General features: G+C 58.0%; 8 protein-coding genes across 8 annotated transcripts; 4 read left to right on the top strand and 4 right to left on the bottom strand.

Moving 5' to 3' along the window:
• Positions 1–865: 865 nt before the first annotated feature.
• PSEUBRA_000699 (LNS2, Lipin/Ned1/Smp2) lies at positions 866–5,596 on the top strand (the record flags this gene model as incomplete). The annotated part of the gene is made up of 1 exon (XM_016434027.1): positions 866–5,596. The coding sequence occupies one exon, from the start codon at positions 866–868 to the stop codon at positions 5,594–5,596; it is 4,731 nt and encodes a 1,576-aa protein (XP_016294474.1).
• A 396-nt stretch (positions 5,597–5,992) lies between these two features.
• On the bottom strand, positions 5,993–7,135 carry PSEUBRA_000698 (uncharacterized protein; the record flags this gene model as incomplete). The annotated part of the gene is made up of 1 exon (XM_016434003.1): positions 5,993–7,135. One exon carries the CDS (start codon positions 7,133–7,135, stop codon positions 5,993–5,995), a length of 1,143 nt encoding a protein of 380 aa, XP_016294473.1.
• A 720-nt stretch (positions 7,136–7,855) lies between these two features.
• On the bottom strand, positions 7,856–8,701 carry PSEUBRA_000697 (Protein phosphatase inhibitor 2 (IPP-2); the record flags this gene model as incomplete). Its single annotated transcript, XM_016434004.1, has 1 exon — positions 7,856–8,701. The coding sequence occupies one exon, from the start codon at positions 8,699–8,701 to the stop codon at positions 7,856–7,858; it is 846 nt and encodes a 281-aa protein (XP_016294472.1).
• A 529-nt stretch (positions 8,702–9,230) lies between these two features.
• PSEUBRA_000696 (Dynein family light intermediate chain) lies at positions 9,231–11,393 on the top strand (the record flags this gene model as incomplete). Its single annotated transcript, XM_016434020.1, has 1 exon — positions 9,231–11,393. The coding sequence occupies one exon, from the start codon at positions 9,231–9,233 to the stop codon at positions 11,391–11,393; it is 2,163 nt and encodes a 720-aa protein (XP_016294471.1).
• Positions 11,394–11,573: 180 nt separating this feature from the next.
• On the bottom strand, positions 11,574–11,973 carry PSEUBRA_000695 (Endoplasmic reticulum, protein Pkr1; the record flags this gene model as incomplete). Its single annotated transcript, XM_016434011.1, has 2 exons — positions 11,574–11,661; positions 11,738–11,973. 2 exons carry the CDS (start codon positions 11,971–11,973, stop codon positions 11,574–11,576), a joined length of 324 nt encoding a protein of 107 aa, XP_016294470.1.
• A 216-nt stretch (positions 11,974–12,189) lies between these two features.
• On the top strand, positions 12,190–13,443 carry PSEUBRA_000694 (uncharacterized protein; the record flags this gene model as incomplete). Its single annotated transcript, XM_059464474.1, has 1 exon — positions 12,190–13,443. The coding sequence occupies one exon, from the start codon at positions 12,190–12,192 to the stop codon at positions 13,441–13,443; it is 1,254 nt and encodes a 417-aa protein (XP_059321074.1).
• A 3,973-nt stretch (positions 13,444–17,416) lies between these two features.
• On the top strand, positions 17,417–18,838 carry PSEUBRA_000693 (uncharacterized protein; the record flags this gene model as incomplete). The annotated part of the gene is made up of 1 exon (XM_016434031.2): positions 17,417–18,838. One exon carries the CDS (start codon positions 17,417–17,419, stop codon positions 18,836–18,838), a length of 1,422 nt encoding a protein of 473 aa, XP_016294469.2.
• A 193-nt stretch (positions 18,839–19,031) lies between these two features.
• Positions 19,032–20,696, bottom strand: PSEUBRA_000692 (protein of unknown function DUF676, lipase-like protein; the record flags this gene model as incomplete). Its single annotated transcript, XM_016434036.2, has 1 exon — positions 19,032–20,696. One exon carries the CDS (start codon positions 20,694–20,696, stop codon positions 19,032–19,034), a length of 1,665 nt encoding a protein of 554 aa, XP_016294468.2.
• Positions 20,697–20,857: the final 161 nt, after the last annotated feature.

The following is a 20,857-nucleotide window of genomic DNA, read 5'->3' as shown; positions in this document are numbered from 1 at the left end:
GGGATCACATCCTTCGCAACGTATGCCGCCGTCGGAAGGGAGTCAGCCATCTGACAGATGCCAAAACGGGGGGACCGCCGGTCAAGATCTTGTCGAAGCGAGAATGAAAGCAACAACAAGGGACAACGTCATGTCTGTCTTCTGTGATCTCTTTCGATGCTCCTCTTGACCCGCCCAAGCCTCCACAAATCGGAAAGGGTCCTGATGAGATTCGCAGTCGCCCGTGCGTTTGTCACAGAGAGTGCGTGAAAAGGGTGCCAAAAAGGAGGCTTGCTCATCAGTCTCTCACGGTTTGTAGCCGAAAATAAGATTTCATCTTTTTGGTGATGGCCCTGCCGTCTAGCGCTGGCTGGGATGCAGGCAAAGAGAGGAGGAGGCCCAAGACAGTGGAGCACGTTTCACCGTCACCTGAGGCTCTTGCTCTTTGCTGCTCCTCTCTCCTATGCCTGCTCACTCTGTGTGAATCTCCTCTCTCACCACATCACCTCCTCGTCGGATTCCTCAAAGGCCTGTACTATCCTCGAGGCGTTTGTCCGAATCGATTCTTGATTTGGTCGACTGGACAGTACCAGGGCTTAGTACGGTCATCGACGCTCATCGTTCCTTCCACTTGGATCGACCTTCAACACCCACCGGCTGAAGCCATCATCTCGTCTTCATTGGCAAGCTCACCGGTTCCTGGAGGTTTCGACCCACGCACAGCGCTCTGGCGCCAGCAAGCCGAAACGGGACCACCCACGGATGTCGACGTAGTACTCGCAATCAACGCTCCAGGCAGCGACACGCTCATTGAGCAAGCACAGGTCAACGACCCCGGACGAATCACTCAGAACTTTTCCTGTCTGGCAAAGTCCCCACCACAGCCATGCAGTACGTTGGCAAGTTCGTTTCTACGGTGTACAACACCATCACCCCCAACATCAACCCGGCCACTCTCAGCGGTGCCATCGACGTCATCGTCGTAGAGCGAACCATTGACAAGGAGGATCAAGTCGAGGTCGACGCTCGAGGCAATGAGCTCTCCGAATCAGAGCAAGGCAAGCTACCCGAGCACGAGCGCAAGTACAAGACTGTCACGCGTCAGACCACCGAGCTCGCCAGCACACCATTCCATGTTCGATTCGGCAAGATGAGCGTGCTACGACCAGGTGAGAGAAAGGTCACGCTCCATCTCAACAGCTCGACCGATCCACTTCCCTTTGCCATGAAGGTCAGCGATTCCGGCGAGGCCTTCTTCGTGCTCGAGATTGACGATGAGGACGAACGGAACAACATCCCTGCCGATCTCGTAACTAGTCCCATCCTCAGCGCTGCATCCAGCCCGTTCACCTCTCCCGAAGATGGCGACGCTGATTTTGCACAGCAAGGATCGGCAGACGTGGAACCTTTGGAGCTCGGAGAAGCTGAGGAGCTGCCGCCTATCACGCATGAGTCGGATCTCATGTCGGCAGGTTTCAACGACAATGGCGAGGAAAACAGTAAAGAAAAACTTAAGGAGAACAAGCAGAGCGGTGAGCCAAACGAAGAAGGCGATCTCAATGTCCCTTCCGACTCCACCAAGACCGGCTCCGGTTCCGCTGCAGGCTCTGATTCGCTGCTCGACAAGGTTGGCTCGGCTGCGTCTAAAGCGAGCGGCGTCCTCGGTGCTGCAGGCAGAGCCGTCATCGGTGGCGGCGCCAATCCTCGCCTCGACAAGACGGCTGAGAAGGCGCAACGCTCCGACTACACCGACAACATGACCGGTGCCCCCGTCGACGAGGACCGCGAGGATGCCCACGAATACGAGCCCGAGCAAGGTGGCCCACAGGGCAAGAAAAGGCAAGAGGCGCAGGACGAGTCGGCTACTCACGACGAGCCCGCCAACGAAACCGAGCGACTCGAAAAGCAGCTGCACCAAAAGGCGATGAAGGTGGTCGAGGACGAGGCTCAGAGCGATCACGACAGCGGGAGCATCCGTAGTCTTGACTCTGGTGAGGAGGCGTACCCTGCTCCATTCGGGACAAGCAGGAAGGCCTCGTCAAAGAGCAAGACCAAGTCTGTTGCCTCGATTCACCACTCGGAATACCTCGGCGGCAAGCGTCTCAAGCCTGTACCCATTGGCGACGGTAACAGGACGATTGACCCTGCGATGACGGATGCCTCCACTCACATCTACAGGCACGAGAAGCGGCAACAGTCAAAGCACAGCAGCGACCGTGTCAGGCGCCAAGCCGAGACGACTGACGACGACGATGAAGATACCGCTGTGGACGATGACGATGACGAAGACAAAGTCCGATCGGGCGAGGCAGACGCCGATGACGACGAACCTGTCGGCACTGTTAAGGTCAAGCAACGCAAAGAGGATCTGCAGTACATGCTCGATATGGACGGATACAAGATGACGCAGGATGGCGAGGACCTCGCCTACCAAGAAGGACACCGCTTCGCGGACGAAATGCCTCTAGGACGCCGCCACGGCGGTAAGGGTCGCAACGGACACCCAGATCGCATCAACGGACCGGGTCATCAACATAAAGTCTCACTACCTGGCGGGTCCACCACAGCAATGCGACGAGGGTCTGGCTCGCGATCGCATCGACCCAGCTTCTCGGTCGATTACCGCACAAACCGATCATCCAACTCGCAGAGCCGTGAGCGCGAAGCACGCCGCGAAAGTATGGACGACACTGCCGCTGCCAATCTGTCCAAATTCAACTCGCAGTTTGGCGCATCGCATCTCGGCGCCATCTCTTCGCAGAGCGGGCATCAGGACGAGCTCGAGCTGTCGCGTGACCTGGCCAAGCTCGCGCGGATGAACCGCGCGAGCGAGTTTGGCGGCGAGGCCCGTGCCAGAGGTAGACGCCAGCCCAAGGGTCCCGAGACGCTTCGAAGACACGCCTCACTCACTAATCGCAGCAAGCAGACGGATGCCAAAGCACGCACTGCCACCAAGAGGACAGGCAATGGATCGACATCTGGCCACACGCACGAATTCTCGCTGTCGGACACCGAGGCCGAAGTGCCAAATGCCAAATCGACTTCAGGACACAACTCGATCGAGAACTCGACCGAGGGTCTTGCCTCGAACTACACGGTGTCCGACGTGGTGACGAGTCTTCGGGATCTGCGTCTGCCGAGCGAGGAGTCGCCTCCCATCTACATGGATGGCAGTGCGGCTCACCTTGGTCTGTCAAACAACAGTCGCTGGCAGTGGGCCGACCCTGCCGGCGACTCATCGGCCTCGACACCGACTGGCGAGCCGAGCACTCGCCGACGCACCCGCTTCGCCAGCAGCGACGGCCTAGCCAGCCGATCATCGGACGCTGCGGCGCTCGAATCGCTGCGTCGCCACACAGCAGGCGGCGAGGTGAGTGGCAAGCTGACCAGCTCCGAGTCGGAGCCGTACACGTTCCTGCTGCAGCTGGAGGAGGCGTCGCACTCGTTCGAGCTGAGTCTGTGCTACAGCGACGCGTTCGGGCAGGACGACGAGGTGGATGAGTATGCGTTCGTGGAGAATCGCGTCTCGTTCGAGCGTTTTGCGCACGACGAGGACGTGGTCAACGACGAGCGACTCGTCATTCGATACCACGACCGGTTCCTGACGTGGGAAAACGCGAGCGCTGTGCTGGCGACGCTGTCGCTGTACCGCCGGACGTTGTCGGGCGCCGCATCGGCTGCCAACATTGACGAAGAGGCGGACGAAGCGGAGCCGTCGTCGCGATCGAGCTACTGGTCGCGCTGGTTCAAGCGAAGCAGCAGGAGCATTTCGGATCTCAAGCAAGTCGCGGACGGCCAAAGTGCGTCCACCGACGACTTGGCGACCACCGCCACACAAAAGCCGAAGAGAGGCCCTCATACTCCTGCATCCATTGACACATCCATCGCCCGATCCAACACAGACTCTGTGCTGCTCGAGACGGACAAGACGTTGGCGGATCAGCCCGCAACGACGCCCAGCAAAGCAGCCGCTGCTGTCGCCGCCAGGACCGGCAAGACGTACGCTAAAACGCTCCGTCTCACCTCGGACCAGCTCAAGTCGCTCAACCTGCGCAAGGGCGCCAACAGCATCACGTTCAGCGTGACCTCGTCCTATTCTGGTGTCGCCACGTGCACCGCTCGCATCTTTCTGTGGGAGTCGAACCACAAGATCGTCGTCTCGGACATCGATGGGACGATCACGAAATCGGATGCGCTAGGGCACGTGTTCACCATGATCGGACGCGATTGGACGCATATTGGTGTGGCCAAGCTGTATACGGACATTGCGAGGAACGGGTACCGCATCATGTACTTGACGAGTCGGGCGATCGGACAGGCGGATTCGACGCGCGATTACTTGAAGGGGATCAGGCAGAATGGGTACCAGCTGCCGGATGGGCCCGTGATCATGTCCCCGGATCGACTGATCGCGAGTCTGCACAGGGAGGTGATTCTGCGCAAACCGGAAGTGTTCAAGATGGCGTGTCTGCGCGATATTGCCCGTCTGTTCGGTGCTGATCCGCGCACGGCGCACTCTCAACCTGGAGGGGACATCAAGAACCTCGATCCTGAGGCGATCGACAAAGCCGAGACCGGTGCAGGCGTGGATGACTCTCCCGCTGCGGGCGCTGCCACCGCCGCCCCCTCATCCGACACCGCACCTCTCTCCCCCTCTCCATCTAACCTCTCCTCCCCGACCCTCGCCTCCATCCCACCACTCGACCCCGAACCGCGCAACGAACACCCCACGCCCTTCTACGCCGGCTTCGGCAACCGCATCACCGACGCCCTCTCCTACCGCTCGGTCAACATCCCCTCCTCGCGCATTTATACGATCGACACCAACGGCGAGGTCAAGATGGAACTGCTCGAACTGGCCGGTTATAAAAGCTCGTACATTCATATGACGGATTTGGTGGATCAGATGTTCCCACCGATCACGGCGAAGGAGGAGAAGGAGCCGAGGAAACCCGAGTTTAACGACTTCAACTTCTGGAGGCCTGCGGTGGTCGAGGTGGAGTTGCCGGGGGATGACGAGTTGCTGGGGACGCCGCCGGTGAGTCCTGCGCTCAGTGCGAGGAGTGGGAGGAGTGCGAGGAGTGTGCGGAGTGTCACGAGCGATAGTGGGACTGCGGAGAAGGGGGAGGAGAAGGTGGGCAGGTTGTCGAGGTTCGGATTGGGCAGTCTGGGCTTGAGCCGGAAAGGATCGCAGAATCGAGGTGATACGAACCCGGCACCCGAAGAAGAACGACGGATGAGAGCGACCTCTGCAGAACCCGCCCTGGAAAGCATCTCCACCTCCCCCAGCAGCTCCTCCTGGACCGCACCCTGGAGGAGAAGAGCCGCTTCCCCCGACCCTGACTTCGGAACACGCGCAACGAGCCCCCTCATGGGCCCCGTCCTCACCGCCGAACCCGAATCCGAAGACGAGGGCAACGACGACGATGACGAGTTCTACGACTCTGGCGACGGCGACGACGATGATGTTGGGACATTCGATTTGGATGCTCCCAGACCGAGCGTGGGGGGGAGGAAGATTAGTAAAGGCAGACCGAGCGAGGATGAGGCGGATGAGGAGGATGAGGATGATGAGCTGCTCGAGACGGGAGAGATACGGTTTGAGTGGAAGGGATGATGTCGCTCATTGCGTTTGCTCACAATGGAATGTCACGCTCACACGCAGGTTGTGTCTTTCGTGGTTCGCCGTTGAGCGGTTCAGACAGACATTGCGCTGAGGGGCAAAGGATGGGATGATGGTGCGTATTGAGATAAAAGTACATTGTGGTGTGCTCCAAATTGCTTCTCCGAACATGAAGCTGAGGATGCCCAAACTTGGTGAGGCGGATGCTGAGATGTGATGAAGCTGCGGTCGCGAGGCGATCTCGGAAGAGGCAAGTGGAGAGGCGCAATCTTCGTCCCGAACAATGCCTCGACTGAGCAGGAGAAGACGGACTGATGCGCCTCATCGCTGCTGTGACGAGTCCGCGATCGAGTTTGACGGTCGGATTGTCGCTCCCTGCTCGCGCTGCTGCTACGAGTGGTACCTGTACTCCGCCCCAGCTTCTTCCCTCGACACGTCCGCCGACGACTGTTCGTCATCCATCATCGTATTCTCCTGCCTATTCGATCGTCTGCGCTTACGTCGATCCATACGCTCCAGCACTTTTCCCTCTGCCGCCTGTGGTGCGTGTGCGCTGTGCGTCGAGTTCGCCGCCGACCTTTCCGCCCACACGACCACCTTCTTCCCCCTCCCTCCTGCCTTTCTTGCTGCCACGGCGTTCTCCTCGAATGCATCCTCGTCGTCGGTCCACGCATCCGCATCTTCTGCGCCAACTCCGTCGGGCAAGATCTCGTCCTCTTCCCCGACATCCATCATCCCATCGTGCGGCTTCTCGATCTCGACGATGCGATCGCGACCCGCGCGCAGGCCTTTGAGCTTCTGCAGCTTGCGACGTGAGGTGGCGGCGTTGGACGTCTTGATGATCGGCGCGTCGGGGTTGGCGCGTGATGGTCTTTTGCTCGGTGATGAGGAGGATGCTGCTGCAGTGGTTGTCGACGGGTACGGGATGGGCGCAGAGAAGTCGAACGAGCTCGAGGTAAAGTTGTTCGACGACCTCGAGGCGGTCGAGGCGTGCGCCATGCGGTGAAGTGTTCGTCGTTCAGCGGTATCTTGATCGCGATGCGAGGACGAGGATGGGGTTGCATCGCTGCTGAAGAGGGCGCGCGAACGCTTGTTGGTCTGTCTTGGCGAGTCCGCTGCTGCTTGTGCTTGTCTCGCTGCTACCAGACTTGTCGGACGCGCAGGGCTGTCTTCCGCAGCGGAGGACTGGGCCTGCTGCTGCTGCTGTTGCTGCTGCTGCTGAAGGTGTGCATCCTCCCCGTCGTCCTCCGCATCCGCGGCCTCGATGGCCTCTATCCTTCTCTGCAGATATCCCCTGAGCCAGTCACGGTCCTTGTCCCACAGTTCAAGCACGTGTGCCAATGCATGCGCGTAGCCCTTCTCGTAGCTCGCCTTGCTAGCAGCGACACCTTGGCGATAGAGCGTGGTGAGTCCGAGTGCAGAAGAGCGGAAGTAGGCGTTGAGCTCATCTTCGGCCGCTCGGAGGTGTGCTGAGCGGCGCTGACTCGAAGCCTCTTCCTCGCGCAGACTCGTGCGTAGATTCGAGAGATCCATGTTATGCGTTGCGAGACCGCTGTGAGGCCGACTGTTGTGGTGCTGAGTCGGGAGATTGAATGCTGTATGGTCGCTTCCGAGCTGAGTCGGATCGCTGTATGCTGATTGTTCGGTCGCCGATGAAAGGCAGGCGCAAGCACGCTCGTCGAGACTTGATACAAGCCCGCTAATCGCCAGGGACAGAAGCGCCTACTGTAGGATGATAGGCGATGGTGATGGTGACGGAGAGAAAGCGTGGTGGGCCGTAATCTCAATGGTGTGCTCCGCTAGCTGTAGGAAAAAGAAAAAATGAAGAGACAAAACCGAAATTTAAGGGTCGAGAGTGATTGGCCACACGCAGGCAAAGGCAAACAACCGCTCTGGCTCGCGGCTTGCAGCCCACAACGTGCGGACCGGAACTCAGCACTTTCAGATAGTGGCTCTGCTGCTGCTTATTTTTCCCACTTTCCTCCACATTGTGACACTTCGCAGCCGTTGACGCCTGGCCAAGAGACACGCTGGCAAGTCACAATCACAGACGATGACAACCGCATTCGCAGTGACAGTTACAGGAGACAGAGGTACCAGAGTCCATATTCAGATCCACAAGCGTGAAGCACTGACGGGCCTGCGCTGATCCAAAAGGTTTTACAAAAAGAATGCAATTGTGCAAGAAAGTATGATACACTTGTGGCACGCTGTGAGGGAATTCTGCCACTATCGTAGCTGAGCTTGTGCAGATCACCTGGCAGCGGTACCGTTGGGGACGCTTGGAACAGGAGGCAAACCGCCTGCATCCTCCTCATCTTCGTCCTCGTCATCGTCGCGCGCAGCGAGCGCAGCCGCAATCTTCATCGCTTCTGCCTCATTGCCGTAGTGCTGATTCCTCTTGGCAGCAAAGGCGGCGTGCTTGGCTTGTGTCTCAGGATCAGCGTCCTCTTCCTCTACTGCGCCGTCGTCGGCACCGTCGACGTCCATGTCGTGAGCTTGCTGTCGGACGTCACTCCTCTGATCGTCAGCAGCAGCGGCAGTGGCAGAGCGCGAGCTGGATCGGCGCGAAGAGGGGCTCTTGGGCGGCAGCGAGAAGGACGGCGAACGTGATGTCGACCTGGCTGAGCCGGGTCTCACTTGTCCTTCAGATCCTGAGGCCGTTCCGCCCATTCCGTTGGCCAAGTCTGCCGCGTCGAGTCCGACGGCGAGACCTAGGCCTTCGCCAGGTGCACGCCCTGCATTGGCGGATGTGTTGGCGGCGAGCTGATCGGCTGCTGAAGAGCTTCGACGGCTTCCAGAGCTGGTACTTGGCGCAGCACCGTCAAGCTCAAACATGTCTTCGTCGCCAACAGGATTGAGCGATGTGCCGTGGACAAATGGCGTCTTGGGCTCGTCGATCTTCATGCGAGCCTCCTGCTGCTCGCGCTCGATCTCGTGGAGTGTCAGATTGGTTTCGTCCCATTGCAGCCTGTTTGCGTCATCGTCCTGGCTGAGCGCCTCGCCCTGAGATGGTCTGCGTTCAGCAGAATTCTTGAGGATGCCCTTTGGCTTGGGAGCCGCGGCGGAGGGGGGCGGCGAGTGTCGAGGACTTGACATCATTGAGCTTGACGGGAAACCGATTTAGAGGAATGTGCCGGTGAGCGTGTAATTCGTGATGAGCTGGTCTGTTGTGCAGATCGAGGCTGTGGACCGTGTTCGCTGCGATTAAGGTGGTGGATGTGAAGGACGAGCCATCGAGGATGGAACACAGCTGCTAGCCGCCTGTGTGGAGGAAATGGGGCAGCTGGTCCGTGTGTGAGCACGACTCAGCAGCAGCAGAAGCAGCTGTCAGAGCGAGACGGATGCTACGATCGGGTGCCTCCTTTTTAGTTGTTTCAAAATTAAGCTTTCGAAAGTCGCGGATACAATTGATTTTTAAAGCTTTTTGCAGATCGGTCTCAGTTTTGGGACAGATCGGCCGATCCCTGCCTGTTACTTTTCCCTGAAAGCGAGGAAAGCCAACACGCACCTCGACGTGTTGCGCGGGTTGGACATCAAAGTGTTGCTTTCGTCGGTCCCGCTTCGCACCCTTCATCCCAACTCATCTTTGCTTTTGGTACGCTAGTCACGGGTCTCTGTCATCGTTATGGATTCGTCCGCATCGGCCGCTAGGGCGCGAGCCGGCAGCTCGACTCAGGCGCTTGATGTCTCCAACGACTCGTCGCTCAAGCCTTCAGCAACGGACACAGCAACCCCAGAACAAGACCTGTGGTCCAGCATCTTGAATAGCGTCAACAACTCCAAGGCCATCTCAGCAAAAAACCTAATTCTGCTTGGCGAGCCCAAGTCCGGAAAGACGACGCTTCTCTCTGCACTGGCTTCCACCTCGCCCGTTGGCCTCATCAGCGGTAGATCATATCTTCCCGCTCTGGATCCAAGCAATGCAGCATCGACCTCCAAATCGTCAATAGCGTCGCGCAATCTCGGCTTGGCATACGCATACTTTGATGTCGGCGACGAAAAGGACAGGGACGAGATTGTGGCAAGGGTCGGCGCCTATACCCTTCACTCATCCGAGCCTGCGTACACCTCGCTCTTGCCGTGTGCCTTCCCTGAGCCCAATCTCGGGTCCAGCGAGAAGGAGGCATCATCGGTGATGGCAGCGCTCGCCTCGGCGACCCTTTCCGGCTCAGCTTCCGCTTCTTCCGCTCCCTCAAATCGTGCGTTTGCGTCGAAGCCTTCCATCGAATCTCTCAAAGACTCGATCGTGGTCATTCTGCTTGACTGGGAGCAACCGTGGACGTTCCTCGAGCAGCTGCGCAACTGGCTCAGCGTTCTGCACGAGCTCGTCGACGGTGCAGCCGATGGTGCGCTCTCATCACAAGAGCAGCGCGATGCAAAGTGGTCCAAGACCAGAGCCGCGCTCGACGAGATGAAGGAGCGTCTCGAGGCGTACATCAGGGCGTACGTCGAGCCTGCGCAAAAGTCGACCGAGTCCAGCAGCGTCGCGACAACGTCACAGGCGGATGGATCCGCAACATCGCCACAGACCGACACGATGCCTGCGCCCATCACCACCGTCAGTGTGCAGCTCGATGGCGCAGACGCAAACCCTCTCGCAGAAGGCACCCTCACGGACAACCTCGGCATCCCGATCGTCATAGTGTGCACCAAGGCAGATGCCATCCCGCGCCTCGAACGCGATAAGGACTTCAAAGAGGAGCAGTTCGACTACATCCAGCAAGTCCTCCGAACCATCTGCATGAGGTACGGAGCTGCGCTATTCTACACTTCGTCCACGCGTGCGCAATCGATCGATATCCTGCGCTCCTACCTCCTGCATCGCCTCTTCACGCCGTCGATAGCTTCATCGCAGCAGCCACAGCAACAGAGCAATGGAGCGACAGCACAGAACAGTGCAGCAGCGGGAGGCGTCGCCAGCTTCGGCTTCCCGTATCGAGCATCGACCACGGATCGCGACACCCTACTCGTACCTGCAGGCTGGGACAGCTGGGGCAAGATCAAGGCGCTACGAGAGACGTTTGATAGTCGCAGCATGACACGAGGCTGGGACACCGACTGCGAAATCGAAAGGCTCCGAAGGTCTCGCAATCTTCCAAAGACGAAGGAGGTCGAAGATCAGCTCGAGAAGGAAGTTCAAGCAAATCAGAGAGGCGATGTGTCATCGGAAGCTAATGGTGGCGACGAGGTTCAGTCGGCGATGAAGCTGTACGAGGACATTGTTGCAGACTGGGAGGCGGCACCAGCGGGCAAGGATACGGCCAACAAGGTGCGCATCCCGGACGAGCAGACGTTCCTCGGCCAACACCATGCGACATTGCAAAAAGAACCCGACCCGAAGTCCAAGTTCAGCAAGCGAGGCGTGGTCGGTCCCATGACTGGGTCCAGCGCAGGTTTGCCATCAGTCGAAAAATACATGTCGCGCGATGGCAAGTCGGACACCGCCTCTGCAGCCGCATCAGGCCAGACGGAACCTGCTACCCCAGCGACGCGGCCTCGACTCGAAAGCAGCAACTCGTCATCCAAGCGCGAGTCGACCTCCGCAGCAGCGGCAGCCGCCGTAGCAGCCATGACTAGTAGCAGCGATAGGAGCAGCCGCCCAACGAGTCCGGCCGTCAACTCGGGAACGACTTCGCCCGGCGCACCAAAGCAGTCCGAGGTGCTACACAGCTTCTTCCAGTCGCTGCTGCAGAAGGACAAGGGAGTCGGGTCGCCCAAGGTGGACAGGTTGAGGACGACGTCGACCGCGACTCCTAGGAAGGACCCGCCTTCTTCGACGAAACAGTAGCAGCTGTGTCTCGAGGCACGTGAGGGTGTACTGCAATGTAGACGATCGCTGCGGTCGTGATGCCATGATCGGCGGTCAGATGTGTGAGACGATGCATGGTGTGTATTGTGAGGGTATCTGTGTGACGATTTTCGCGATGGCGTTGGGTCGCCAACGTGCTGAAGGCGTACGGGAAGATCATCAAAGGTTCTTCTTGGTCTCCTCCGTCGTCGGCATCTGCTGGATGTCCCTGCTCGAGGCTGGCATCTTTGCGAGCTCCTTCATGAACCTGTCGTCCGCAAATCGACAAAGGCGGTGATCAGCAGCTGTCCTTCCGGCTCATAATGAGCGCACGTACGACTTACCAGTTGACGCTCATCCACAGCCCTACAGCCATGGTGAGTAGCGCGATGACGTGTGGGTTGTAGTTGGTCAGGAAGACCAGAACGAAGAGCACGACGAAGAGGCCGTAGAAGGAAAAGTTCATGATTCGTTGTGGGATCGTGTTGTATTCTGGTGTGAAGACCGAGTGGAAGAGGCCTTCCCAGAACGACGTTGGTGCATTTTGAGATGCTGGCGCTGGTGTTGTAGACGTCGACATGCTGGGCTCGAGCTTTTGTGAGAGGTCGTGGGCAAGGGAACGGTCAAGAAGATGCATAAAGGGTGCAAGGGTGTTGCGTGTTCTTCTCGAGCCGTTTCGCGGAAGTCGGTCGAAAAAATCCAGGGTCCAGCAAAGCATGACAGCTCGCTTTCGCAGTTTGCTCCTCTTCTTCTTCCTCCCCAACAGCAAGCCTTCACGGCAGCTGCTCGATATGTGATGTTGGCGTCAACATCAACAGCATCCGCGAGCCTACTATCAGCATCAACTTCGACGGCTGAAGGGCTCAAGCACCTGTATCGCACCATTTTGCGGCAAGCGCGCCTCCTCTCTTGCACTTTCGATGACCCGATTCTCTTCTCCTCGCATCGATACCTGGCACGCAAGAATCTCGAGCCCCTTTTGACACCTTCGACCTCGGAGCCGGCTTCCTCGCAGGAATGGCCACCCTCGACAGCAGTGAAGCGTCTTCTCCGCGCCAAAGCGCATCGTCGTCACCTCGCGGACGCCAATTTTGGTTGGGAACACAGCGTGCAACGCTCCCTCTCGCTCGCCTATGCTCGCACCGGCAAGCTCCGACGTGACGTTCTGGGCGATCTCTCACCCACTCCATCCTCTGCAGCAAAAGAGCAAAAATACGAGAAACGTTTGCGGAGGAAAGACTTTTCGCCGGTGCTGCAGACGCTGCTGACGAGCCCATCGAGCATGGATGGTGCGGCGGTCAAGAGTAAGGAGCATCTGATGCGGAGACCTCCACCGCCTTTCCTGCCCGCAGAAGACGACGCGCTGGTCAAGCTGTTCGGCAAAGCGATAAGCAGAAGGAGGGTCGCCAATGCGAGCAAGAAATTTGTCAAAACGTATCTGAGGAAGGTGCTCGTCCCGCTGGACGTCGTGTCGTTTACTGCGGCAGAAGGAGGGACAGACGGAAGCATCGTTGCTCATCTCGAAGCGAAAGCTCGAGGCAAGCCATCTCGAGGTAGCCGGAAGAGAGACAATGCGCAATGGCTCAGTGGCGCTCGGCAAAAGGTGGACCATTATCGATCCGATATGGATTCGAGCGAGCACCGCAAACGTGCGCTGCGGCAGCACGGATGGTCATCGCATCCGAAAGACTACTCGCGACCTCGAGCGCAACGACGACTGTACGGGAGACTCCTAGCCGACGTGCCTTTGCTGCTGATCGACACTCATACGATGGGCAATGCGAGCGAGGGAAGCGGGGAGAGGAAGAATGATCCGCTAGGCATGCGAATGAAACTCGGAAGCATCTCACATCAGGGAGAGGGAGGGGCTGGAAAGATCAAAGTGGTCAAATCGAGGTATGCTGTCGGACCAAAGGCTCGTAATAGTGGTAGCGGCGGTGGTGAATTGATTCCTCGCGGCTTGTTTGATCCGGCAGAGAAGCAGCGGACTGCGCAAGATTGGCTGGACGATTCCGAGGTGGCTTTTCTCAAGCAACAGGGCCTCTTGTAGGACCACCTTCTTTTGCAATGGCACATTCGCAGTAGCACCTTACAAACCTATTCCGAGTGTGCTCCTATGCAGAGGCATGGGAGAGGCGCTGTGGAAGGCCCAGGCTGCTTCGGGAGCTCTCCGATCGGCCGATGAATCCGACGGATGCGACCCAATTCCTCCCCACGCCGCGATCGACGTCGAGGGCAACCTCTCCATGTCGTTCGGCCAGTGAGCCGATAAGCCAAGGTCATTCTCGGCGAAGCCCGAGGAACGTAAAAAAGGCGACATGCCGAGTGGCAAAGGATGGCGCAGGTTCATGATCTTCGGGCCTTGAATTTGGGATGCATGCTGCAGCAAGGTTTTAATGCAAGGAACCTCGACCAAGTTGGGGGCGCTTAGAGAGGATTTCGCGATCCGTTGGGTTGGGCTCTTTCTTTGCACAAACGAGAGAGGTCTCGACCCACGGCTCAACGTGCTTCGATCGTAGCAGATGCAACTGTGTCTGAACGAGAAGCCGAGCTCGTGCCGACCAAAGTCAAGGCTGGCGTGGCAACGCGTGCAGTAGGTTAGATCTACTGCAGACACGCGGGTTGGCAGTCCAAGCCGAGTAAGATGCGGTTTCGGCCCCTTTTGCAGTCCCGCTACCTTGCAGCTCGGTCATCCTTCCCCGCATCTCATCCTATCTGCGTTTTGATCGGGCTAGATTCGTGGGTTGAATGCAGGAGCCTTCCCTGTGTCAAAGCACTGCGCAAGAAAATATGCAGCTTCGGATCGAGCGTGACCCAGTTTTGCTCCCTTCTCGACGTTCGGAAGGCGCGGCTTGGAAATCATGCGCGACACAAGCCCCAGCCCGGCAACTGTGACTTCTGATCGGACGCTGCAGCTGGCCATCCACACCATGAAAGGGCTTCATCCGAGCCAGTCCTGCACACTCTGAAGCAAAGTTGTGCCCATTGTGGGCTCTAACTGATCAGGGTCCACTGTCGAGAGAGCGCATCATTGGACTGGCTTGAAGCTGCAAGCGGGAAGACTCGCGAATCGAGCTCGGCACCACATTTCTGGCTGCCAAACGTGTCATGTCGGAGACGTCGGCCATCGGCACACTGCTCTCGCTTGCGCGCGCAAATGCAAGGATGAGTGTGTGTGGCTTGCAGAGGCAGCTTTGAGAATCGGTCGATGTTGGAGCTGCAACCCCACCCGCCTCGTCAACGGGATCGACCAAGCAAACCAAGCCACGCCGCAAACCTGCAGCTCCAGACGCCGGAAAGCCACCTCTGACAGAGGGCATCGACGATCGGGAGACCGACAAGTTCGAGACTCGACGGGAAGTGAGTCATGGTAGCGAGCGCTGACGACACGGCGAACAACTGTCTGCAGTGCTTGGCGGTTTGGAAAGGCAGCCGGCAACGGCGTCCTAACGAAGCGTTGCCAATCGAAAGAGAGTCAAAGCGAATCGAGACCCATCCAGTATCGTAGCCTCGTGTCTGTCAGGCAATCGAGCGATCGCTGCGGGCGTTTCGAGAAAAACGACTTTCAACAAATAACTTAATAAAATGGAGTTAAGCGCTCGTCTGCAGTAGCACGCTGCGACAATGACGGCTGGCGATCGACAAAAACGTCACGTTTTCCATTGCTGCAAAGGGTGTGCTCGCGATCCTCGCAAAATACCGGTCCACAGGCCGGTGCTTTCTCTCCGCTTCGCATCTGCCGATCTGCAAAGTACAGCAGCCACCACGGGCTAGAAGCTCGCTTGGAGAGGTAAAGTATAGAGTTGTACATCGTACGATTCCGACTGCTGGGTGCCCCGCTTGCGTACGTTCGTTCTTCCGTCGGGCTGGCGTTGTTGGAGCTGGCTGCAAGTGACGAAAGTGTGATGAGACGCGAAGGAGCGTGTCCATAAAGAGCAGAGACAGCAGTAGCCGCAGCTGTGCTTTGTTCCACCGTAAGATTCATGCAGACCCAACTCTGAGCTCATTCTGTCCCACAGCGCCCCGCTGATGGTGTTGGAGCTAGAAAGAGGAAGAGATACCTTCGGCACCACCTCATTGTTCTTCAATAGAGTTGCTGTTCGTCGTCATCTTGTGCGCTCTGCTCGTCCATGATCGAACGGGGGATCCGAGTCATTCTGGCTACCCAAGACGATCCTATCGGAACAATGCCGGCTGCTAGCTTGTTGAGCAGCTGGTCGATGTGGATCTGGAGAGCCTCGATGGCCATCACTTCTCATGTGTGGAGATGATGAATACGATTTAAAAAAAAATTACGAGAAAATTGTCCGAATCACTGGGCCGAGGCAGCAGGCTCCGCCGATCCTGAGCCGTGACGCGCTGCTGCTCGAGACACCCGGGGCTGCCGATGTTGATGATGGTGATGACGCTTAAAAACAAGGTTTTCCTTTTGTTTGCCTTTCCTTTTGATTCGGATGATCCGCTTTGATTCCAAGCGCTGATCGACTCTGCTGCGCTACTTGCTTGTATCATTGATGTACAGCAGAATCATGCGCCCTTGTGAGCATCCGACGGGAAGATTGGAGCCTCAAGCAGAGATCGATCGAACAAATGGTGCCTTCCTCCTCCCACTGAAGCCCACAGAGGTGACGACAAGAGGGTGCATGAGCGTGATGAGGATTTTTTTTGACGTACGAGCCGACCCAGAATCTGCTGTCGATTTCTGAAACACTTGTCCCCACCATCATCATCGTTCGATCATTTTGCCTTGCACGTAAAAGCTCATCCGATCGTCACCTCCTCCAGCCTGAATGGTTCTATGATACCTCCTCTACAGTAGCCCACTCAGAATGGCAAAAGTGTTTGGGACACGCCCATCTCTCGCTGCTGCATCAACGCTGGGACCCTCTCAGCTTGCGCGCCGTCTGCGCGCAGCTGCACGTGCAGTCTGGTCCCGCCAACTATTGTGCCAAGATGATGGGGTACACGCGTTGCCATTCATAAAGGACGTTGCGCGCTTTCCTCTTGTCAAAGCGTGGGAAGCATGAGCTGTATCCTCGACAATGCGCCACAGGCGGGACGGATGGAGTCGAAACTGCGCTCGCGATCTCGAGCAACTGGCCGTTGCAGTGTGAGCGAGCAGTCAACACCCAGAATACTTCTCCCTGGGCTGTTCTCGTGACGATGCTCAGTCGATTGAGGCGGAGCCAACCCACCTTCGATCCACTCGATCAAAGGAAAAATAAGACTCGCAAGTCATCTGATGCCTCGCTTTCTCAAGATATCCTCCGAGATCGAGTCGACGTCCAGGCTCGTTTGGCTGGCGTTTCCACTATCTTGTCTCTGACGATCTCGCTCGCATCACACTTCGCTTCTGCTGCGCGATGCTTTTAACGTTTTGGTACATGACATGACCGCGGTCTCGGCCCCTCTTTACAACCGTCTCGTGCTCTGCCTCGACCTGGGTCTTGTTGCGTGACTGCATCCAGATCCTGGCTTTGCGCAGCCTTGGCTTCTGTCACACTGCCAATTCACGTCTGCGTTCGGCCCATCCGATGCTCATTCCTCTTGCATCGTCACTCCAGAATGCATCTTGGATGGCTGTCACACTCTGCTCACTAAGATACCGATCGACCGCCCTCGAAGCCAGTCTCGCCCCTCCCTACAGAAACAGCTGAGCTCTGCTTCCCTCCTCCTCACCATCACCCCCCATCTGCTCATCACCAACCATCAGCCACATACCTTCAACGTCCTCGCCAACACAACATCTCTGTCTCCCTCACACTCTCTTCACACTCATCCTCTTGCTCGCACCAGGGCCAATTCTGATACACTAAAATCGATATATACTTCGATCTCCTCGCATCGTCCGCCACATAGCATTTCTCAATCGCCATCAACAAGCTAAGCTGTGCCTCGTCCACGTCGCACACAGCCCAACTTCGTCCATCGGTCAAGCAGCAGCTATCTCGCAGTAGTTTGGGCGAAGCAGGTGGCAACTCATTGGCTGCAGCATTGCCACCCTCGAGCGCAGCAATCTCATCATGTCGATCAGCCCGACCGACCCTTCTGGGTCCTCAAGCACCGTGGCAACTCAATTTGAGCCCTACCAATCGGCCTCCTTTCAGCAGATGCGAAGTCGCATGCACTCGCTCTCCTCCTCCTCCCCAACACACTCGTCGACGATCGCCGATAAGGAGCTCAACACGACCGTTGGACCTCTTGCACCTTCAATTGACGCAGCTGCAGATCTGTCATCGCAAAGAGACGTCTCTATGACGCCCTCGCCACCAGCCAGCGAGTGTTCGTGCCGTGATCTTGTTTTGTCAGGATCTCAGACTCCATTATCACAGGCCTCCGACTCGAGTGCCAGCAGCTGCACGGACGTCGACCCATTCAAGCGACATACGACCGCCTCGCCAACCTTTGCATCCCGCAAGCTGACCTCCTCGGCCCGAGTCAGGCCCACTCTTGCTTCCAAGCGCGTCCTCTCAGAAGGCGACATCATCCTGCCGCGCCCGGACAAGAGGAGCCGAGCCGGCAACGATCCAAGTACGCGAAAGCGATCCGCCGACCTGGTCTCTCGCTCTCGCGCCGCTATCCACTCCTCGCCCATACCAGCTGAGTCGTCCATCGTTTCATGGCGCATGGCTCGCAAGCAGCATCGCGAGCGCCAGCTTGCTCGACGCAACAAAGACAAAGCTGCCAAGGCCAAGTCCGCAGCAACACCTCCATCCCAAACGAAGCAGGATGTGCTCCCCGAGCTTCGACTGCTATCGGCAACTCGCACTGCTCCCATCGGATGGTCGCAGTTCAGTGGAGCCGCTGCCTTTGCGCCGCACATGGTCGAGGTGTACGACGAACGGGATGCTAAATGTGCTCCTGAGAGACAGCGCTTCTGGCCCATCATCGATCACCAACTCGACTACACCGGCGCACGCATGCTCTCGCTGTCCAACGGCACTTTTCACCTGTCCGAGCCTTGTGCAAAGCCGTTGCTCGACGAGCCGATCTCTCCCAAATCAGGTCTGCCGTTGCGTCAGCTTGCCATGCCAGCGTATACGCAGCCTATCGGCTCGTCGGACGAGGATCGGTCTCCCGTCACACCGGATGCCCCCACCCACCGAGCAGCACGTTCTCCGACCCGTCCATCGCGTCAGGCACGTAAAGCGGTAGCAAAAGAGTCGCAGCGCAAAGCGAGGATCCCCCTCTCCCCATCGGCGACCCTTTCGGCCGTCATCGACTTCACCCGCGCCCAAGCCAGCGCGAAGCAGCACCCGGAACCGGCGCGCAACGCCTACGGCCAGCTGATCCACTCCCCACCCTCCCCACCAGTCAAACCTCAGCATAGCCTGGCACCGCATGCGCCGCTGCGCATCGCACCTCGCTCCGTCCCTCGAAGCAGAGACTACTTTGGCCACTGGGAGACGTACCTCTGCCACTTTGGCAAGGAGTCGACCTTCTAGCGTGCCTCACTTTTTTCTCCTTCATCCGTGCCTCAGTCGCACTCCTTTCGATCTCATTCGCATCGCATCGCAACATCCCGTTTATCCACCTGTACTTTCACACTGTGTCATTAATCGCATCCGCTGGAAAATGTCCCGGTGTGTGGCCCTTAAACGAGTGTACATATCCACCAAGTCTAGAGGTGGAAAAGGTCTAGAGGCCGAACCGAGCGACGAAGCCCTTGATAAGCGGGATGCCTTTCTTGTGAGCATCCATGGTGGGCGTGCGGACGATGATGACGGCATGACTGTTGAGCACGTCCGGAAAGTGAGCGAGGTGCTTCTTAGTTTGCGGGAGGGTGGTGAGGTTGGCGATGACGCGGTGTTGGGTGGGGAGAAGGGGGTGTTCGTCTTTGCTCACTGGCCAGTCTTGCGTCTGCGAGAAGGTGGGGGTGTTAGGGATGAGGCGGTACTTGTCTGTGTCCGAATGTGTAGTTGTGGTGTCGATTTCCCTTGTGGTGGGTGAGGAGGAGGAGGTCCGCACAAAGTCCTCCCCGACCTCCCGGAGCGTCTCTTCGGCTTCCGCCTCCATCGCGGCAAGGAAGTTGGACACCCTCTTTCGCTCCAGCGCCCCCCTCGTCGCCTGGTCCAGCTTAACAGGCTTCGACTTGCCATCCTTCTTACGTGCCTGTTTGACGCCTTTCGCCCCATTCGCACTGTTCTCCGCCTCCTGCTCCTCGGGTAGATGGCCATTTTCCACCCCCCACACCCTCTCGTACGCCTCCACCCTCCTGTTCGAAACCTTGGAATCGCTACGCAGCTTGTGCAGCACCAACCCGACCATCGCCGGCAACAACACGGGCAGCGCCACCAGCGCCAAGTAGTTGAGCGGAAATCGAAATGGGAAGCGTTGTGGGTTGAGGATCCATGGTAGATTCTTGGTCGACAGTGCGCCGCTCACCTTCCTCCACAGAGTCTTTTGCTTTGGAGTGGTGGAGCTGAGGGCGTACGAATCGAGTAGAGCAGAATGGGTGTCGTTTCGAACGAGCTCGATCTGGTCTGGTGGAAGCAGGAATGGGTCATGCGGCTCGAAGGCGGCGGTGCGATAGCTGACCGTGAGATCGGCTACAGCGTTGGCATACACGTCGAGCCGCTCGAACCGCCGTAGTGCCGCGAGAAAGACGAAGCGCGGATCGGAGAGCGCTTCCACCAGACACAGACCCTCGTCGTCTTCGTTAGAGGAAGGTGGGTGCCACCCTCGATCTGCTAGGTAGAGCTGCTTGCCAGAACGGCCGAGGTTGCGACTTCCAACGAAAGCGGCTACCGCACTGAAGGTGGATGCTGTGAGTGTGACGCCGAGGTGCGGCGTTGCTATCGTTGAAAGGCTCGCTGCGATGGGTCGTGATTTGAACGGCAGATCCTTCTTCGCTTTTGGCTCGTTCGGCTTGTCGTTCGATGCGAAGAATCCATCCGCATACATAAGTCCTGCGGCATAGCGTATCACCAACCCACCCAGGCTGTATCCGATCAGACTGAGCTTCCCTACAAGAGCCTCTTCGTCGTCCTCGATCCGGGTGACTTCGCGGTAGATGTCCTTGACGAGCCGCTCACCACACCAGTCCACGCCGTCGTACGTGTGGTCCCCCGAATTCACCTCGCTGTTCAATACCACCAGACGGATGTCATCGCGCTTGGCGTTCGGGTGCCCATCGGCAAGCGCGGCGATCGTGGAGGGGGAGGAAGGAGGGGTCAGCTTGGTCGCGGGCGAGATGGTGCCCCCGTGGAACTGGGCGAGGGTGGTGGCGAGGAACTCGGTGTTGGTCGGCGTGCCCCATAGGCCGTGGTGGATGACCACGAGGTGGACTGTCGACGCTGGCATGGCTGCCGGCGGGGTGAGAGTGGTGGTGTCTAGGTGGTGATGATGGAGGTAGGACGATGAGAAGGTAGGGAAACAAGATAGGAGAGGGCGAGAGGGTAAGGTGGAGGCCACGTTCGAACGTTATCACATCCTGATCCTCACGGACCCTGCATATCCGCGGG

The sequence above is a fragment of the Kalmanozyma brasiliensis genome, assembly GCF_000497045.1.
Source record: "Kalmanozyma brasiliensis GHG001 unplaced genomic scaffold PSEUBRA_SCAF10, whole genome shotgun sequence".
Taxonomy (NCBI): Eukaryota; Fungi; Basidiomycota; class Ustilaginomycetes; order Ustilaginales; genus Kalmanozyma; species Kalmanozyma brasiliensis.
This window is presented reverse-complemented; position numbering and strand designations above follow the sequence as displayed.